Source organism: Athene cunicularia (genome assembly GCF_003259725.1).
Source record: "Athene cunicularia isolate RWA chromosome 15 unlocalized genomic scaffold, athCun1 chr15_part1, whole genome shotgun sequence".
Taxonomy (NCBI): Eukaryota; Metazoa; Chordata; class Aves; order Strigiformes; family Strigidae; genus Athene; species Athene cunicularia.
The window spans coordinates 6,573,832-6,595,510 of NW_020799121.1; the positions used below are offsets into that span (position 1 = coordinate 6,573,832).

At 37.0% G+C, this 21,679-nt stretch overlaps 1 protein-coding gene across 1 annotated transcript; it reads left to right on the forward strand.

Moving 5' to 3' along the window:
* The first annotated feature begins 260 nt into the window (after positions 1 to 260).
* YPEL1 (yippee like 1) lies at positions 261 to 18,979 on the forward strand. The gene is made up of 4 exons (XM_026859690.1): positions 261 to 612; positions 11,948 to 11,991; positions 13,408 to 13,516; positions 14,499 to 18,979. Exons 1-4 carry the CDS (start codon positions 496 to 498, stop codon positions 14,586 to 14,588), a joined length of 360 nt encoding a protein of 119 aa, XP_026715491.1. The 5' UTR covers positions 261 to 495; the 3' UTR covers positions 14,589 to 18,979.
* The last annotated feature ends 2,700 nt before the right edge of the window (positions 18,980 to 21,679 follow it).

Sequence of the window (21,679 nt, forward strand, 5' to 3'; positions counted from 1 at the left end):
TTTTAAAGACAATTCACTTTCTCTAATCCCCTGCTTTCTGCTGTAATTTTCTGCATGGAGGTCTTAGAGTATACCTGATATATTAGAAAGTGCTCATGTTTCCTGGAGGACTGTTTGAATCTCCTTTGTTAGAAGCGTGATGGAGTAGAAGCCACTAGTGGAACAGAACTGCTTGTTTCTGTGTTGAATGGAACTTGAATCATGCAGCTTCATAGAAGGGGCCTGTAGCTTGCCCCAAATAACACCTTGCTTTGTCTAGAATTGCTGAATAACAAGTTTATTCTGGCCTTGTTGTAATCTGCTAATTGTTCTGCTCTTTTCACCTGCAGGTTGTGACTGTTTCTCTTCTGTCACTTGTGTGGAAAGTGCCACACACACTCCAGAACAACAACGGCTTTTGCTTGCATATTCCAGTGTTTCTTTTGTCAGCGAGTTCAGCAAAGTTGTAATTCTTCAAGTGCCAGCCCTGAGCTGAGTGAGGAGCCACCAGCAGAGATGGTAAAAATGACAAAATCAAAAACGTTCCAGGCTTACCTGCCAAACTGTCATCGAACCTACAGCTGTATCCACTGCAGAGCCCATCTAGCCAATCATGATGAATTGATCTCCAAGGCAAGTGGTTTGTTTAGAGACCTCATGAATTATTTCTTAACCAAAATGGTTATCACTGTATCACTGCTCCCGGTAGATAAGGGATGCAAATTGATGCATACTTCAGAGCATCTTCCCTGGGTTCACTCTTGGGTCATACATGTTGTGTGCTGAGGACTGGATATATTCTGGAAACTTTTGAATGTGGCATAAAGGCTGATCTAATGTATTCCACATATTGACAACCTCTGTCTGCTGTCAGGTAGGTACTATTTGTGAGCTGTCATATCTGAAGTCTGCTAAGGAATACTGTCAGAAGAAAACATGAATCTCTGGGTAGGGAAATTATTCTGGTTAGGTTTATTTCTGATAAAGACTTTTGACTCTGAAGGTCACAAAACTGGCTGTTTCCAGAATGTTCCACTTTTGTTATGGAAGCTGTAAACACGTTTACTTCTGCTGTATACCAGTTCCTAAGGAATATGATTAGCTCCAGATGTTCAAAATAGTTGGACTCTCTAAACTTAAGCTTAGAGGATGTGCAGATCCTTGAAACAGGCTAGGCCCATCCTTACCTGTTTCTGGAAGAAACCAAGATTTTTGATGTAATACGTAGATCTTCAAGGTCTTTTCCAACCTAGATGATTCTGTGAGTCTGTAGAAAAACCTGAAGCTTGGGCTAAATACTTGCCAGACTGTTTAATTCTTTGCTTCAAATAAGCTCTGGTGAATTTGCTCTTAACGGTGTCTTGGAGGAAACGCTTTAGTTACTTTTCGAACCTCTTAATACAAATTGCTTTCTATATAACTGTTATGTCAAATAAAATGCTTAGTGTCAAACTCTTTAATTTTCTGTTGCTTCTGCCTGTTTGTATCTTCAGCAGCGCTGAAGAGATGACGGGGAGGGTGTGAGAATGCTGCTACTTCTGAACTGAGGTTTTCTTTGGGTGAGGAGAGAGTATACCTGCTTGCTTATCCCTTAGAGGGCTGTCAGGAAATACGGGGTTTTCCCCATGCCATTTTTCTTGTTACTGATCTTTTTGATCTTTTAGATCACAAGACAACTTTTTGGTTCTAATAGTAAAATTGGGGATGGTTCTTGGAAGTGTTGTTTATTACTTGCTTCTGCTCTGCTTTTAGTCTTTCCCCATAAACCATTTTTTCCCACAGCTTAGTACATATATTGAGGCATGGAACTGCAAATGTGACAGGAAATGTGAAAGTGTGAGCTACCTACATATGTAGAGTGATGTGAAGAAATTAAGGAGGCCTTGTTTTACTTGTATTAACCTGAAGAATGTTCCTCACTTTCATTGTAGTGATTAATCTTACTTTAAGGTCAGCAAAAGCAAGAGTGTTATTCAAATAGTAATGTGAATGCATTTGAATTTCGTTTGTTTCCATGTTGACTTCAGAATTTGAATATAAGGGATCTTCTTGGAAACGCTGAATTCTAAATTACAAGCAATCATAGCTTCATTATTCACTACATGTTCTGGGCCAAAAACTAGTGGGAGGGGTTAATCTTTCCTGAACTTCAGGTTGTAGATGCCTACAGGAAGAATTAAACTTTCCTAGCTCTTGTCTCTTGATGTATAGATTCATTGAGACAATGTAATCCAAGCACACATACTTAATAGGAAGTTCTTCTTTTGATGGTCTTAGATGATGCATGTTGACTAAACTGTCACAGTTACCACATGAGTCGGCTGTTATCCAAGGTCTTGGGAATCTTGGTCAACAGAGTATTTTAAGTTCTTAAGCAAATTGCATGTTCCTATTACAGCTTCATAAATAATTTCAAACATTAAAAAAACATGTTAAATTCAAAGAATGTGGAGAACTCTCATCTAGTAAATGCAAATACTTATTTCTAAGTTGTTTCTGATGGTGTGGGGAAGCGTGTTAGATATGGATTCTGCTTTGTTTCCGGCTTCCATAATTTTCAGTGAAGACACCTTACAAAACTTTCTGTACTTTCAGGTCGACCATGTGTTTATTTGACAACTGATCCATATTCTGTCAACTCAAGATTTATTGATGGTGTTTTATTGTCTAAACCTGTGATAATGAGAAATATATTTAAATCTGAGGTGTATCTTTTTGTATGTTTGTAAAATAAAAAGAACATTTCTCATCTATTGTACTTGTATTTGGAACATAGCTTTAAAAAACTCACCCTTCTTTAAGCTTAACTTGTATGTATTCCAACATTGGAGAAGTTATTCTGGTGGAAACAACTGCAAAGCAATAGACACACTTGGATGACTGAAAATTAGTGCTGTCCTGGGGGGTGGCAGGGAAAGTGCTGGGAGGAAATAAGATGTGATTTGTTTTAAATGAAAACACAGGTTAACATGGAAAATAAACTGAAGAAATATCCTGGACAACACTTGTAGACAGAACTGTGAAAGGACTAACAGATGAGTGTACCTCAGAACTGGTGTTTTATATTAATCTCTTTTCTGAAGTTCTCTTAAAGTGCTTTCATTGTTGTATATTATGTGCAATGAACTTAAGTTAGAGAGAGGTGGGTTTTTTACTTATACTGACTATATAGAATCCTAGTTACTATATCTATCCAGCTGCTGCAAAAGTACTTAAAATAACGTGAAGGTAGCAATACTTAAAATAACCTGAGGTTGATTCTATACCATCTGAGGTTAACTAAGAACAGGGCAGTTCCTGTGCTGTTTGGGATTTGTTGATGGAGTAGAGAATGGGACTGCTCAACCACCATTTCCCCCACCTCCACCTTACTTAAGCTCTGTGTAACACTTATTAAATACAATTTTTGGTTAAGATTGTCTCACTTTTTTCCAAATGCTTACTCTACAATCTCACTCCAGAACCTTAGTGCCACAAATACTCGTCAGCAGATAAACACTATTTGATACCTAGCTGTAACTGCTTCATGTGGGTGGTTGCTGTCCCCCACCCCACCTTTCCTGGGTATGTGGTGGTTGCTGTTGCTGCCTTCTGTGTGGTTGGGGAAAAGAGCCTAAATACATGGTGCGCTCTTAATTTAAAGCAGCTACAACTAGCTTTCTAATGTGCTTTGAGGTATAAGCAGTCGTTATGCCTGACACCATAATGTTTCCAACTCCAAGATGAAAAGATAAGCTGTGCTATGAAATGAGTGGTGTTTCTCTTAAATGTTGGTCTGTCATGGAAAAGTAGAGTGTGCTGCATATTTCTGTCAATCATCCTTTTGATTCTCGTCCTCAGCATACCAGACTTCAATACAGATTCACAGTTCTGCTTTGGAGAACTGTTGATGCCAATTGTCTGACAAGGATGGCAGTGTACACGAGTCACCTTTTCATTTTATTTCGTTTCTGTTTGAGTAGCAGGATCTCTTTCTTGCCTTAGGATTAATCATCGGGCTCTTTATTTTTTTTCTTATGCCCTTGCTGGTGATAAAATGGCAACTGAGAGTCTTGGCAATGGCTTAGAAATAAGAATGCAGACTAATAAGAGTATAAAAATGTGCTACCTGCACAAGTGAATTCATTGTCTGTAGCTTTAGTTTGCAGCTATGAAAGGACTCAGTGTGTTGCCTAGTGTTGGAATCAACTTGGATGTTGGCGATTAGAATGTATATTTCTAGATGTTTTCACTATAACCTTTTCTGTTTCTTTTCACTATAACCTTTTCTTTTCTTTTCTTTTCACTATAACCTTTTCTATTTCTAGATGTTTTCACTATAACCTTTTCCTCTAGAGAGAGGAACTTGGGGAAAAGGGGAGGAGTGGGAAGAAGGCCCATTGAAAACAAGTCCCAAACTAAGAGGTCACCAGCAGTAGACATGTTGACAAACATTAGTCTATACAGCTGAACACATGCACACATTAATGAACAGTTGCCTTAATTTATAATGCAAATCATCTGGGGGAAGCACTGATTTGAAGGATACATAATAAGAGAAGTAACAAACTGTAGATGACTTAATTGAAATGTCTGATCTTGAAGTGATGTAAGGTAGATCTTAACAGTGCAAATCAGTAGTGTCTAACAAGTCTGCAAGTGCAGGATTTTTGATTTCTGTGGCGAAGACTACAAAGTGAATGTTAAACATCTTTTAAAAAGTACTATTAGGAGTATAGCAGTCTTTACTGCACTGGGAGACAGAGAACAGGGGAAGAACCTGCAGTTTTGTTGTTTTTTTTTTTTTTAAAGAATCAAATGGATATTTTTAGTCATATCCTACTATGACTACAAGCACAGAAGAAAATTAACCTCTATCAAGTAATCACGGGCTTTAATAAAGAGCAAGGCAAAAAATTGATGCCATAGGCGGTGTTTGTTGGATTTAAAATGTTCAAATAGCGCACAAAAAACAACCTAAGAGTATATGTTAATAATAACTTTTAAAAATCCCAACAATTTAAAAAATGGACAGTTGTTTGAGGAGAGACCTCTACAAGACACTTTGAAGACCAGGGGAAGTTGCCATTTGTGTGGCCTGTAAAAAAAGTTGTGTGTGGCTCTTAAAGTGATTCTAAAATAAGTTTTGTGAAAGGCTTAACTGAAAGAGTTTTCTTTGGATTTGTTTGTAAATGGTAGAAAATGTGCAGTGATTATTAGCGCTATTTAATTTTATAGGAGGCAAGTTTTGCTTGAAGAGTGTAAGTTCCAAAGCACTTGACAATGTACCCACTAAGTTCCAGTAACTGTTTAGAAATTCAGGCATGGTCCAACAAATTACAAAAATACAAATATCTAATAGAAATCTCAAAACCTAATGGATATGTTATGAAGCATAATGCTTTGTTACTCAAGGCTGACCTGCTTGAAAGACTGTTGAATTGTCTTCCAATGTCCCTTAATGCTGGGGATGGAGGAAAATCTGAATTATTTTGTATAGATGCCTGTAGGAATACTGTCACTTTCTTCTGTCTCATTCATTGCAAAGCATTTCTGATCAGAGGAGGAAAAAGTCATATGAAGTCACAGACAAGACTAGATGTGTCAATATTTTCAAGAACAAGTTCTGCATAAAGGTGTGTGTGTGTATGTATATATATATGTAACTGTCATTGACTTCACTGGGAAATCCTTGCACCTTATGGGTAAAAGAACAGTCTTGGTGGTTAAATTTAGTTCTCCATGGCATTCGGTATGTCTGCTATTATATTATTGATGAGAAGGAAAAGTCTTCAGCTTAAATAGCATTTTTAGCCTTGCTTAGCAATCCATGTTTTTGTCCTCCACTGTTTAGCTGATGAGTTCAAGAGGATTTTTTTTTCAAGTGCTTATTGTCTTTAAGTAAAAAATGCTGTTCTTAGCTTGATTCAGTTTGGTAATTCCCCCTTTGCTTATGCTATAAGGAGTACTTGGAAAGATACTTGGGCCTCTTGTATGCTTGAAGGCCATTTTTGTTCCCTGCTGAAAAAGTTGAGAATGGGCCTAATTTCATAAATATTCTGGTGATAATTTTTTTATCTAAGAGGCTTCCAGTTTTTTGGGTTCTGTTTTTTTTCTTCTTGGGGAACAATCTAGTTTTTGGAAGAGAAGCAATCTTTGGAGAACATCCAAGAATAGATTTGAAGGCTTAAAGGAGCTGGAAAATGTGCAAGGGAAGTGTTTTACTCTATGGGTGTTTTGACATAATTATTTCTGAAATATGTTCAAGATGCTGTATAACTGTCCTGCCTGACAAAGTCTTCACTTCAGGAAATATCACTCGCCAAATCTGCAGGCATGCAGTTTTTGGGGTGGAATTTTTTATGGTTATTCTTTACATACTGAACTTTATAACTTGCTTTACTAAAATCAGTAAATAATTGAATAAAAATATACTTTGAAAAATTTTTTAAAATACTTATGGAGTCATCTAGAATTTACCTAGTAAGCAGCTGAACAGCATTATCTCTAGTTCTCTGGAGTATTGAGGAGTTGGATCTGAGAGAAATATCAAATGGAACACATCTTGGTTTTCCCTAATAATTTTTTTTTTGTCGGTAGTTTATGTTGAATTCAATTTTCTAAATTAATTTTGCAAACCTTGAAGTGACAGGATATCCTTACAGTCTCTGATGCATCTTACTGAGAAGATCATTTCAGTCATCAGAGCACCTGTACATGTTTCTGGTTTACTTAACAATACTGCCCCTAAGAATGCTGTCTTCTGTATTAGTAGTATTTATTTGAACTGCATATTGGTTCACAATACTAATTCAGGTTGATCTATCTTAGCTTATAAAGTGAACTCTAGCAAATGAAACTCAAGAAAATGAAACAAAAAACCCACTTATGGACTCCTTTCATTTCCATTCTTTAAAATGATTTTTTTGTATTGAGTAGCTTGCAGGCTGTGCTTAAGAATGCTACTGTTAATGCCATTCTGACTTGCTCATAATAATGCTTGCCATAACTTTAATACATGCGAAGGTGGCACTTTCTCTGGATGTTTTCTGTGGAGCATGATCTCTAGCCATGCAATCTAATCCCATCTGTGGGGAATAATTAATTACATAAACTTTTTTGTAGCTTCCCTTCCCCCACCCATGCCCTTAGGTTTGCCTTGGGGCAGTAAATACACCTTCTGCTTAACTGATACTTCCTTTTCTCCTGGGTAAACCAGCTAATCCTGGGGTTAGAGTTAATGACAGGTTAGAAGCATAGATCATACCTAATTCTGCAGGTAGGTACTAGTGTGTAAGTGAAACAGCTATAAAGTTTCTTTACTACAAAATGTGTTGATGACTGAGGTCTGTCAGATGATTTGAAAAGATCATAATACCAAACTATTCTTTCAGTCGACTTTATAGCATAGTTCCTAAGTGCAACTGAGCAGTTTTGCTTACACTATCAGACATTCTAGATACAACTGTGCTGAAACAAGAAAAAATTATGGATCTTGTAGATCTTCCTGTAGGAATGGACAGCTAGTCAAATATGAGAATTTTTTAGGGAAAAATTTAACTCATAAACCAATATTATTAATTGAGGATCATAAAAAGTCAGACTTAAAACTGTTTTAACTGTGAATAAATTGCCTAGCCTCTAAGTAAAAATCCTGGTTGATGTGAATCATTATTGATGAGAGTTGATCACACTTGCCACTATCTTCTAATTCCTCTCTACTGGGTAAGGCATGTGTTTAAGACTCAGTACAATGTTCTGTTTTAGTTGCGATTTATGTATAGTGCTAGCAATCTTGGAAGCACTGAACAAATCCTGCAAAGTAGAAGTTTGTGTTTGCATAGGTGGTGTTTGTTCTGTAGAAGTAGTTTTTCTGGAGACTGGTTTGAACAGTTATGCCTGTTAGTCCTTGACACTGCCATTTAAAATACTCTCATTTCCTTTGGGGAGTTGACACACAAGGCGTTTAACCTGTCAGTCTCTTAAAATTCGTATCAGTATAACTAATTCATACAGAGCAGAGTGTGAGAAACTTAGTGCTGGTAAAAACAAATGTTTGTTCAGTATTAATTTTTTTCTGGTTATGCAGAATACTCTGTTTCTAGCCAAGTTACAAGCTTAGCAGGCAGTTCAAGTGCTGAAATGGACTGTCCTCTTCGTGTCTGGTAATAGGATGCATCAGGAAGTAGAGCTCTGATAATAAATCTTTCTTATACCTGCTCGTAGGTGGAACCCTACATGCTAATCAGTATGCTGTGGTCAAGAGAATGTATATGTGACAGGTGTATACTGTTTTTTATTGTTTGAATACAGGTTTTGGAAAAATATCTTCTGAGCTGTTCATGTGAGTAAGAAACTATGGCTGCCAAGCTCTGACAAGTTAAGAAATTCCCAAGAAGAATTGAAAGGCACATGTTAAAAATTGATATCTTTACAGTGCATTTGCTTCAGTCAGTGTATGAGTTCCACATGGATGGACTGCAGGTCATGAAAGTGCTCAATGTCATACTGATGTTGTCGCTGGACACTGATTTTAAAGGAAAGTCTGAGTTGTCTAGACCCAAGTTCTGTATTCCAGAATGCACTAACACAAGTTGCTACAGGTTGCTGTTATCTGTGGGTGACATAAACATGGAGGAACTTACTTTTTGCAGCTGGGCAGAGAAACAATTGTTCTATGGCATGTAAATGTAATATTTAGCCTCTAAACATGTGTGTAGGTAAGAAAGATGGTATCAAATGAATCAACTGCTAGCAGGAAGCTAGAGAAGGTGGGAATGGAGGAGCTTTTCACAGTGGAATGTTTGTGAACAGATTTTCTATCTAAAACCACTTCCCAGGAAAAGGTTCTGGTTTGTGTTGTTTTTCCTTCCACTCTACCTTGATAATCCTGAAAATGAGAAGGTAATGATGACAGCCATTTCTGAGGGGGAAAAAGCCTAGGAGAGTACAGCATATTTAGGTCAACAAGGCAAAGGGTGCAAGAAAGAAGAGTCATCTTTAGTTGTCCCTTTTTCCTTATGTATTCCTAAAGCAATACTTTCCAACCTGCAGCTTGTATTTCATTTGGCTAGAATTTTTCAGTTTATGTAACAAGAGAAGGGAAGAGCTGCTTTTTCTGCTATTCCTGGCATCCTGCTACTGGCCTCTGCTTAATTTTGAGAAATGCACGGTCAAGGGAGAGCTTTTATTAGGTGATATTAAGTCAAGACTAAACATAAACCTGGCAGAAATAATTGCATGATGTAGTTCAAAAGGTCTCCTGCCTGTTGATTTGTTTTGGAGTATTTTTCTTCCCCAGCTAGGTGAGGAACTTCAAGTATGACATATAAGTAGTTTAAAAAGTGATTGTGTGGGACCAGACAACCCCCCCCCACACACACATTAATTTGTATGTGATTATCATGTCTAATTACATGTAAATAGAGAAACTAGCGCATGATTAATAGGAGATAGTATTTCTTGGTGCAGTTTGAAAAAGGACTTAAGGATTCTGATTCACAGCATAAGAGTTTTTAAAGCAAAGATAAATGGCTGCAACTGTTCTAGTTTAAGAATTTTTACAATAGCTTAATAAAAAATAATGGTCATCGTGGCTTTGAACGTTCTTTTTTTGTAATTTTGTGTACATGGAAAAAGGAAGTTCTAGTTTAAGTTTACTACATAAAGAATAAGAGGAAGGAGGAGCTTTAAAATGTTTCCTTTGCCTTTTTCTTAAATTTTGGGGTTGCACAACTGTAGTTGTTTCTAAATTCGGATGTACTTGGCTTAGGCTAGTTACTCATTTGTTAATGGGCAGTTTTTGAGAGTATATACCTGACTAGTTTTTGTTTCAACTTCAGTAAGCATTCTCTGCATCGTTCTTGATCGTGAGACACTGGCTCTCATTTGGAGAGCGCTGCTTATTTTACAGAAACTACAGACTGTAGGTTCTGTACCACTCTGCCAGTTTTGTGATGCATGTTCAAGTATCTGAGAACTGAACTAGTGAGGATTTTTTTTGTCTGTTTGGTTTAAAGGTAGGTGTAAGGATTACTTCCTGGCAGAGCTGCTCAGACTATACTCAACTGAGTCTCTCCTTTCAGGGTCAGTCCTACCTGAAGTTTTAGCTTTCACTGTACTGCATAGCCTATCTTTTTTTCCTTGCCTTGTGAAAAATAAGACTTGCAGTTCTGGCTAATGGAGAGAGACTACCTTTTCTTTCGTCTTTGCTAGAGGTGAAGAAATATGTTCTGTCAATAAAAATCTCCATGTATTATTTTATCAAACATTTAAAATAATTGTTACTAAAATATGAATGCTGTGAGCTGTTAGGTAGAACTTCTCATTTTAAGGTGAGATTTTTCTGAGTAGCTAAGGGCTGTATGTAACTACACTGCCATAATTTCTACTTGCAGTAGCTCAGAGTCATGGATTTCTTTTAATATTATTTGTTGCACTACATAATCTGGTTAATGTTGGTCCAAAGTGTTCATTTATATACATTTCCCTTTTACATCTTTCTTTGCAAACTGGTCTGAGTAAGTAGTTAAGATGCGACAGTTATTGGTGGTGTGTTGCTAATCATTAGACTGGCAAAATATCTGTTTTGGTGTCAAGTGACTTCTAATGGTATAACTAAATATCCATTGCAGAAGGGTCAATCTGCCTTATGGTTCCATGTTACTAAAACCATTCAAAAATACTCCAGGTGAGATTTTTCCTTCCCAAAACCTTCCATGTTGATCTAATGTAGGTTTCAGAAAAGTTGGTATTTGGTCTTCAATACTAGAACTGCGAGAATTCTTAAAAATTATTGTGCTTGCTCCTCAGCATGGATAAAATGGTTCATTTTGTTTTGAAGTATGTTGGGGAAGGGAAATTCTAGAAAAAAATAAAGATAATCCAGGAACTTTTTAAAAATGGAATTTAGTATGGAAGAGAGAAAAAAGAAAAAAATCCATCTCAGTGTGATCCTGTTTGAATGGTAAATAATGGCTATGTCTAAATTATCAAGTAATTCAGTACAGAAGGAGCAAATCAACAGATGAAAGCAGTGATGTGTCTTAACATACATTTTGAATGTTTTACCTATGGCTGAGTCTAGTCTGCTCAGAAGTTTTGCCAGTATGTTTGTAGCTCAAGGCTGTTTGATCATGTTTGATCTAACATAATGTTCAAGCCTTTATGTCTTCATTAGCGTTTGTAGAATGCATAGTAGGAGAGCTTCTGGTTTAGTTTGGTACAGAAGGAACAAAGATGTAGTTCACAGGCACTGAAACTGCTCTGCAAGCCAAACCAACCCCCAGTAAGCGTGGTTGATTAGGGGTTTTACTACAAAACTGTGCTACTGCTCTGAACTAAAACATTAATTTAGATCCAGCTACGAAAGTCTAACAGTCATGTTTTGTCCATCGTCTATCAGGAATGTAAGAGATTTGAAAGCATATGGCTGTGCTTGGGCATTTGATGATAACAGTTGTTTTATTAAAATAAAGCTGAGCTTATAAACTGATCAGATGCATTTGCCAAACAGAGTATGCTGGTTTTATGCTTGGTCCAGAATTTCACTGGTCTTACATCAAATGATGCAATGAAATTGAAATAAATCATCTTTTGACTGCAGCAGGAGAGAACAGAGGAGATGGAAATAATTCTCTTTGAGTTAAAAGCAAATAATTTAAATAGCATCAAGGATGTCTAAGAAAATGAGAATTGATACCTTGCAGAGGGGTAGGAAAAAGTATGTTTTGTTTGCATTATGGATGCCTTCTTTTGAACAGTAATCCTTAACAACTTAAAATAGCTGCTGGGTAAAATAGTTGTGGGTAAAAACTTTGCTGACCAGGCTTTCCTATCAGGAATTGGTATAAAGTAATTTGCCTGAAATAGTTTATGTCTGTATTATGTTTATATGCTTACTAACACACTGTTGTGGGACTATTTTTTTTGTTTGGTAGGGGTTTTCGTGTTGTTTTAACAAGTGCAACTTTTTTTTTTCTTAATGCAGTCCTTCCAGGGAAGCCAGGGACGAGCCTACCTCTTTAATTCTGTGTAAGTACATTGTTATGGTTATGCACACTACCTACAGAGTGTAATTTTTCTGGTATGCTTCATAAGTGGAGAACAGTAGGAATTAATATTGCTGCACTTTGCCCTGTTCTTTTTAGTGCTGGCTTTACTCGCCAGCAATAGTTATTAAAGAGCTGCTGAGTTGATTCGTAAGTATTTCTTTGCACATATTAGTTTATCTTATATTTTGAGTAATTCTGCTACTATCTGAAAGTTGAGGGGAGGGTGTTAATGTGAAATTCCTTTTGTGCATGTAATGGTAGCTGTCTTGAGTAAGAGTTGCCATTCTGAGATATTCCAGAAGTCAAAAAATAAATACTGTGATTGTAAATTTGCTTTAGACAACTCTGCTGTAGTCTAAAGAAGAATTTTCCAGTGTGATAGTTAGATACATGTACAGGTTAATGTTTCAGTAAACTTGGTACATCTTAAATGACCTTGAATATTGCAAATGTGCTAGAGGCAAAAGGTCTCTGATCTTATCAAGCCTAATATTTGCAATTTTAGGCACGTTCTAGCCATGATATAAGGCTCTTTGAATTTGCTAATGGATTTATTTTAAGTTTCTAATATGCAGGATTGCATTTTTGTCTTAATTTTTCAGCAGTTTATTGTGTTGGAGCGTTTTGGAAAAAGAAATGCAGTTAAGTGTCTTAGTCTATTTTAGACCAGGATAATGGAACTGTAGCTGCAGAGGATTTGATTGCAGATCCTTGAAATTCTTTTTATATATAGTCATTCAGTGGTGACCTGGGACTTCTAGTATAATTGTAGTAGTAAGAATATGGTAATACAACCAAAAAATGGCAAAATCTTGTTCTTGTATATACAACTATCTAAAAACTTGGTTTAGCCTTGCCTTATGTTTTCTGCATTGACTGTTATTCATGAAAAAACCAAGTTTGATGCAGTCCTTCACAGGATGTTTAGTTTTGATATTGCTGTTTTTCATCATGGCTTACTCTGCTGATCTGTAGGAAAGAAATATTTATGAGCCTTTTTCCTTGCTGCTATTTTGGAGTTGGTTCTAAATTCAGCTGTTGGTGCTAATTTACTGGTACAGACTTCCATTATAGAGGTCTCAAGTTGGTTTTGAAGGAAAGCCCGAAACTGTAGCTGTGCCCTGTTACTGCTTAGTGTTCTGTTCTCTGAAAGTTTAAATATTTAACCTTTGTTGATGGGAGTAAGTGGGCATCGCCAACACTAGCCACTTGAAAAACAAAACACAAACCCCATTTTCCTTCCTGTCCTTCAGCTCAGTGTAACAGAGGAAGTTACATTTACAGCATTAGGCACTTTTTTTTTTAAACTATTTTTTGTCCTCTGGAGAAAAGGTGGGTAACTGGTAAGAAAAGAAACACTCTAGTGCAGTTGATGTAATTTATTCTCTTTTTTCAGGGTAAATGTGGGCTGTGGTCCAGCAGAGGAGAGAGTTCTTCTGACAGGTTTACATGCTGTAGCAGATATCTATTGTGAAAACTGTAAAACCACTCTTGGATGGAAATACGTAAGCAATATACTTAAGTCTTTGATAAATGTTTATATGCTGAAGCACAGATATTTGAGTAGGCCATTGAATAGCACCTATACTGACAGTTTCAGTGAGCTAGCTCTAGTGCTTTTGCGTACGTCAGACTGTAATGCAGCTCTCCTGCTTTACATCTGCTGGAATGCTGTAGCAGATAACTTTATTCTGGACTGCAAAACAGGCATGAACTATAGGTGTTATGACAGGTATGTAATACTTTTGTAATACCTTTTTACAAGATTGCCAACCACATACACTAAACTGGATGGAAGAAATTGTCAAAGTGGGTCTTTGATTTCTTGGGTTGCAAAAATTGTTTCACTAGCAAAAATACAAATTACAGTAAGTGGTACTGAGCACATTTACACTGCTTACAACTAATGTGAAATGGATTCTGTTGTTTGAAAAGTTACCTGTGCACTTGCACAGTTACCTGTAACACTAGCAGATGTGTTGCAAGTTTGATGTTTTGAAAATGTTAGATTCTGGGTTTTGCATGTAGGATTTCCATTGATTCAGTATAGCTTCAGATCTTACGGAAAGAAGTTGTCCTAATGCATTCCCTCTGATGATGAAAATAGAGATCTTTTGAAAAGGTTCCAGTTCCCTCTTTCATTGCTTCTGGGAATAAAGAAACTAAACACACATAATGTGGTATTTCCTAATCTTCACTTTAAAAAAATGTGTTAAAAATCCCTCAGCAGTGAGAGAACATGGGAAGTTCTAAAGCAAGATTTGTTTTGCAGTGGATCTGCTCGTTCCACTTAGGAGGTTTACTCCTATTTCCTTCTCGACCCTCTTCACCCTTTTTTTCCTCCCTTCCGCCCTTGATTTGATATAACCGATATGGGATGTTAACTTGAATTTCTCCACATTTGTATTTTTAATGCAAGTTTGATGTTTAAAATACTTAATTAATTTCCCCAGCTTAATTCAATGTCTTGTTTTTTATTCTTCCCAGGAGCATGCTTTTGAGAGCAGTCAGAAATACAAAGAAGGAAAATTTATCATTGAACTTGCCCACATGATAAAAGACAATGGCTGGGAGTGAATTGTAACCCTTTTTCCTTCTGTTTGGACAATATTCTGTGGAACATGCTTTACAAAGACTAACGCAAAGTAAAGGAAGAGCTTGGCTAGAGTGGCCCTGAGAATATCACTGAACTCTGAAACCTCACAAATGAGTAGTGTAGTGTAAGTGGCTATTTCAGGCCATGTTTGCCTTTTCTCCTTGTGTAAGTTCCCTCTTTTGTACATGTATTATTGTGTGAACAGTTGTTTTGGAACATTTTGGATGACCTTTTTCTAAACTCTCTCAAACTAGAGAAACAATTCACTAATTGAAAGCGGATTTTACTGGTTAGCATCTATCTCTGACCTATGCCTTCAATGCTACCTTCTGCTGTGCATGCTTCTTGCCTAAACACCTACACTCCAGTCCTGTAGAAGTTCTATATCTGAGCAGTCCTAAAGAATGTATGGGATGGGGTGCTTTTTTATATGTAGCAATTTCTGATGTGTTTGGCAGTGAAGAGGATGCAGTATTGTAGTTATTAATTTCTTTTTTAAATTTGAGTGTACCACAACCTATGTACATCTTGTAGGTGAATTGGTTAAAGGTACAGTGCTCACTTTAAAAAAAAAAAAACAAATTTCAATTTTTCAATTGCACTGACTGAAGTTAGCAGGTCTCAAGTTCTTAGGAAAGGTTATGCTAGAGGTTTTGTATCTTAATGAAATACCCTAGAAGGATTTTAAATCAATAATGCTATAGAAAATCTTCATTTAAGACCAACATATTCCCTAAGGAGTTTGCTGGATAAGAAATCTATAAAACTATAGCTTGCAAGATTAAAAAGGCAGAAAAATATATGCATCTTCTATTTTGGAAAAAAAAATTAGTTGGTGTAATAAAGTTTTGGTACTGTACCTTTGCCAGTAACAGGGACTTGAGCATAAGTAAAGTTTTATGGCTGGTTCCATGTAACTGTATAGTCCTAATGCACTGGACGAAGAGGTTGATGTCAAGGAAACTTGTTGAAGTATTCTGCTTCTGCTACATTTGAACAAAAATATTTATTTTTGTGAGAAATGGCCAGAGCCTATGACATGAAAATTAATATAGTACCTGTAGGAAAAGGAGGGGTAATAATAGGGAAGGGAAGTTTGTCTCAGTTTTTCATAAAGTAACAAGATAGTTTTTAAAACTTGGGGGTGGGGAAAGGGTTTCTTGGTTTGCTGGCTAAATCATCCCCAAGTACCTTTTTATAATAAAAATTTATATGAAACTCGCCTTCTCTTCTGTTCTCGTGCTGTTTCTTAAATGGAATGAGTTGAGAAAAACTTCCGGAAAGTGTATGCACAGTATTAGCTGTTGGTATCTGTGCATGCAAATTCTGAGCAACTGTGAAAGAAATGCTCTACATAAATTTGCTATCTTTATTTTCAAATTAAACAGTCTCTGAAAACTTTTTGTATTTTAATCTTTTTAATGCTTGAGGACAAAATGTTTGGAAAAAACCTTTAACACTACGTAAGTACTATAACTGAACAATGTGGAAGCCTTGCAATACAAAATCACTTTCTCTCAATAACAATTCTAACATGGCACCTGCAAGATTAGTCATAGGTGCTGTTGCTGCTGTTACGTTTTTTGGGAATCTCTTGATAGGCTTTCTAAACTTTGCTGCACTTTAGAAATTTTGTCATACATGAAAAATTATGCCAATGGGTAGGGGCAATATGAATCTTTAAAACCAGCTTTCCGGTCTCTTTGTGGAGAGGAAGAGAGAGAAGAGAGTTTGCCTATGTGTACTCACTCTCTATGATGCAGGCTGGCTAAACTGCAGTCAAGATGTAGTGATCTACAATTACGAATTAAAATGTAAGAATTGGAGAAGTAGTTTAAGCTGTTGGGTTTCAGTCCAGAGACCTGAGGTGGTACAGTCATGTTTAATCTGGATTTTGTGGCTTACACTTTACTACTTCACGTTCACATCAGGCTTCAAAGACTCTTTTTTAACAATGTTAATGATGCAAGATGGGCTTTGGTGTTGCCTGTCTCTTGATCTTTTTTGACCTGGAATTCTTGGGATTTTTTTTTTCCCTCCATTGTAATATATGTTGCCAACAAAGAAGGCAGTAAAACTTCTGTTGGCAAAAAGTTTGTGTTGGCTTCAAAGTCCAGTTGCAATGTTGATGCTTGTGAACATGCTTACGTGAAGTTTGTGTATCTTTGGGCTTTTCATATTTTCTGGCTACAGACTTGTTGAAGCAGTACACTGGACTGAACACAAAAGTAATGGCTGCTTTTCAGTAGAGAGTTGAAATTAAAGAAGATATGTAAAGTATTAAAGATTTTTCTCTCTAAAATTGGAGGTTTGGCTATCTCTTGTTAGTAAGTTAATGCTGTCTGTAACAGTCTGATTCTTACTTAGAAATTCAACCTCTTTCTTCAGTGCATTATTTATATTTCAAACTGGACATTTTCACCAAAACCTTAATTAACTTTGATGCCAAAGGTTGGGACTTCATCAAGTGCTTAGCACATAGAGCTTCAGACTGCTGGCATAAAGAGTTAATGATCGGTATGTGATGTTTATGGCTTTTAAGAGAACCAAACAAAGCAATATTCTTTTTGGTCTTTTAAGGGTGGACGCTTAGAAGGAGTAAGGAGTAGAACTAGTACAGAAATTGCTATTTCTTGCTGCCATGTAACAATTCTTGAGGCTCATTCTATTGAGGAGGGAATATGTGAATTTTCTTCCTATGTTGCTTGGCAGCATCGGTGATTATTTTCTCCCCTTGTAAAGATGTAGAGAGTTCTTGTTATTGGTTTTGGTGAAAGTAGAATCCAGATAGCAATGGCTGCTGGCTGATGTGAAGAGGTCAGTCTGGTCACTGAACCCTCCAGCAGCCATTTGAAAGAAAAATAAACTTACTTGAAAAAAAATTTTACTAAAGCATTTTCCCTCTAACCAATTTTTGTAATATATTAAAGATTATATTTAAAGTTTGTATGTGTTTGCTCTGGGCAAGTTTACTTCCCCTCCAACTTGAGCACTTTTGTTACTTGTACTGGTTATTTTTATTGTTGGTCTTAACATTTATTTTGTATTTTGTTTTTTATAAACTGTAACAAAAAGCTTTTGTGAACCTTTGTTTCTTGCTGGCTCTTTCTTGGACCAAATGAACTGACTATGAGCTGGCTTAGAAGAACTGTTCATTGGGATGCATAGGAATTTGCTAGCAAAAAATGTACATGTATTGAGTGTTTTTTCCTCTGAACCTCTAAAGCCACGCCTGTTCTAAAGTAATTAATCATAATTTGATGTGATTTTAGTAATCTGACCACACATTCTCTGTCTAGGTCCAAAATAATGGCTGTAACAATGGTATTCCAGGACTGAGTCTGCCTCCAAACACTAGAGTTATCCTTTGGCTGGTCACTCCCAAGTACCTTTTTGATTAATAAAAGGTAATACTGCCATCTATAAAAATCCAGTTAAGTTGCAAACTTGCTGTGAAATAAGCTGCAGAATTTGGTGAGGGATTGCTGACAGATCAACCTAACCACTTCTGCTGTATGCTTTTAGCAGTCGAGTAATCTCAAATCTGCCAGTAAAAAGGGCCAGAATATGAATTTCCCTCGTTCATTGTAAGATGTACAACGACAAACTGTATTAATGAAGTTTGTTATAATTCCATCTTAATTTCCCACTAGCACAGCCGGGTATCATGGCCAGTGTGAGTGGTGTGCCTTGCATGCTTGCTGTCTTTTGCAATCCATGGGACAGGAGGGGGAATTGAGTTTATGAGGTTTCTTTGAATTAAAATCAGGCCTCAGAGGTTCTGACAAATAGTCATTACTGTGCCCGTAACTGATGGTCATCCGTATTTCTTATTGGTGTATCAAGTTAGTGCAAGAGTTCATGAATGCTCTGTACCATTTTTGGTGGATTTAATGCTTCCCTCTGAGTAATGCTTGTAGAGCTTTTTCTGCACGCTCATCTCAGCAGTCAGGTTGCAACAGCAGTGACCTACGGTCTCTCAGACCAAATTTTGAACATCTCCATTCTTTGATAATGGTGATGAGTGGAAGAAGCTGTCAAATTACTGTTAAACTTTTTGGACACTATTGTACTTCATCGAGACTCATGTTAAACCAACCAGCAGTATAAACACTTACTGCAAAAGGGACAGACACTTCAGAGGTTTTTTTTTTTAAAAGGACTGTTACAAATGGTTTAAGGCCTAAAGCATGAGTCGTAAATGGCAGTTGAGTTGTGCCTCATTGTTTCTTAAACTCTTTACAATGCTTTCTTTTACAGGTGACATGGCTGTGTTGCTGTTTTGTCCTAGCAATACTGTACATCATTTGTTGTTTCACTATATTGTATCTACTTGAGGTATCACAATAAAAGCTTTCAATTGTTTTGTTGAGTTACTTGTTTTGTGTGATCTTTTCTTGCTAATTAAATTCTCCTGCTTTATCCCCTGATGAAGCCAGAGGGAAAAGCCAGTGCTCTTAGTTGCTCTTAAAAACTTCTAAATGTGGGTTGAATCTTACTTTTATGTGGTTTTAAGACTGTTACTAAACATTTGGTTTTTTCCTTTCACTAATCTTTCCAAAATACAGAAAGTTGTGTTGTTGCTTTCAGAGCTTTTGCTCATTTTGAGCCAATCATGGAATTCTCTTCAAAAAGGGAATGATTCTGTCCACACCCCAAAACTAACTTTCAGAGAAATTGGAGGAAGTGTGGGTGTGCTTTCTGTTGCTTTATCTTGGTCATGTGTTGTCCAGAGGAGCACTGTGAACACAGTCACTCAATCTATTTCTGCGTTGGCTGGGAGGAACTTCTGTAGTTCCTCTAATGAGATTAACAGTCTTCTCATGTGTCGGTGGAGTTCAGGTCCCTGCTGTGAGTCAGTAACAAGGGAATGATGAAGATTGGTCTTCTCCATCTAAGAGCCCAGGTCGTGGTGGGCTTCATACTGGCTCAGATTTATTCCACCTGTGTATCTGCAGGAGGCAGAGAGTGCTGTGTGCGTAACTGAAGGGATCCCTTTGACACTCAAATCTGAGCTTTTCCCTAAAGATCATGCCCATACATCTCTGCAAAACAGCAAGTTTGATTAAGAAGGGATGATTAAGTAGGAGGGAGATGATTTCTGTGATAAGCTGGCTATTTTCCTACTGTAGTCCCACGATGTGGTTTGTTCCTTTATAGCGAGGGGACACTTGGCTTATGTTCAACCCGGTATCCACTGTAGCCCCACAGGTCCTTTTCAGTTTGAAAATCCAGTCTATGGCACTCATCGATGATTTAGTGAATTGCTAGGGCAAGCAAAGCAACGCTTGCTTCTGAAGATAGTCATGTTAATGGTTATGATTACAAAAGCAAAGGTAAAACTGGGACTTTATTATTATTCAACCAATAAAAAAAAAAAAAAAAAAAAAAAAAGCTCTGTTTACTGATAGTTAAAATATCCTTTGGAATTTCTTAAAATTGTAGCAAGGGGCTATTGCAGTCATTTAGTTCACTCTTCTATATAATAACAGGTGCAGAATTGTCAGTGTGATAATAATCACATTAAACCATGTGAAATAACTTTCAAGGAAGTGCTTCACATCAGACTTGTTTACTAGTGAAGATGTAGGTGCATGCTAGGTAATACTAAAGTGTTAATGAAATTTTCCTGGAACTTCTAGCGTCAAGGCAGGCTAAATCGTGTCACTGTGATCATTTGATTATTTTTAGTATGATAAACCAGTAGGGTACATAGAATTCAGCTACAAAACATCAGTTGTTTGCATTTGAACACTTGGAGTAAAGTAGGAAATTGGTAGCAAGGACTCATACAGGATTTGGGGGGAGTTTGTTTTTTATTTGGCTTAGTTGAATGTTCAGTTACTGAACATTGGCAACAGTGCGTCAGATATGACCCCTTTGGACTGCCTGAGGCCGAGAATGAAGTCATTCAGTGCAGGCTTATTCAGTGCCTCTTCAACAGCCCATCATTTCATTTCACAAAGGGATGGGGATGCTCTACATATGAGATCAAACATAGTATTTCCATCTTGAGAAAAATCAAAGATAGCCTTCTACCTTTTCTTTTATACATGTGCTTATAAGTTATCTCAGACTAATTTTTTTTTTCTTTTTAACCTTTTCTTGGCTTTACTGTCTTAGATCATGAAAAAAGAATCCTTCCAGATCTGGAAAAAAAAAAAAAAATAAAAAAAAATTGGCATTTTATGAGATGAATATTTAGTGCTATTAATTGAATAAAACCAACTTCTGACATGGAGATAAAGTAATAAAGATTCAAATAACACAGAAATATCTTACATATTCAAAATGTTCACAGTAATCCTGTTGAATTTTGGTGTAGCAAAGGAACTGTTAAAATGCAAACTGTCAGCAATTGAGTTACCAGAATAATTTTGAAAATGTGAACTCTGGAGTTGTGTTTTAACAGCTGGAAAGTACCGGGGATCTCTGACTTCTAGATAGACAGAGATGGGCAGAAGCCTCATCTAAAAGTTGGGAACCTTCCATTAAATGTTTCTGCCCATTAAATTTCAGTAAATGGACAGTGATCTCAGCTGAGGGTTCTTCCCCTACGTGTAGGTGAAGCTGTAGCATGAATCTGTTTACAAAATCCAGTCAGCCTGAACAGGGGAACAGGAACAATTAAGGCTTAGTTTAATCTCTGAAAAGGGCTCTGGTTAGGTTATTCTGTCCACGCAAGGTTTTCTTTCCATTTTTGTTTCTTCCTCTGCACCCTCCCCCTTGACTCTTCCCCGATGGGTCCAACCCGAGGAGCGGAGCTGAGCACCTGCACTGCCGCTGGCACTCACACCTCTGACAGGCAAAGCAGCTGTGGATTAACTGAGGCTGGACAAAGTAATTCCTTGGCTGTGAAGCAGCTCTGCTGAGCCATGGAATTGATGAGCATTAACTGTTTCTCCACTAGCAAAGGCTGAGCTAATCTGAGGGTTTGGCTCATTCATTTCTATAGTATTGCTGGATAAGATTTGAGCAGAAGTCACAAACGGCAAAGCTGAGGATCTGAGATGCTCTATGATCCTGGTAGCAGCTTAATATACTCGTGTTATGTATAAACCTGATTGCCCAA

Bases quoted from the DNA above. Each gene is read 5' to 3' on its own strand.
- YPEL1 (XM_026859690.1), top strand. From the start codon at position 496: ATGGTAAAAATGACAAAATCAAAAACGTTCCAGGCTTACCTGCCAAAC. The intron at 613-11,947 runs GCAAGTGGTTTG...TTCTTAATGCAG, and splicing joins ATGATGAATTGATCTCCAAG to TCCTTCCAGGGAAGCCAGGG. The intron at 11,992-13,407 runs GTAAGTACATTG...CTCTTTTTTCAG, and splicing joins GCCTACCTCTTTAATTCTGT to GGTAAATGTGGGCTGTGGTC.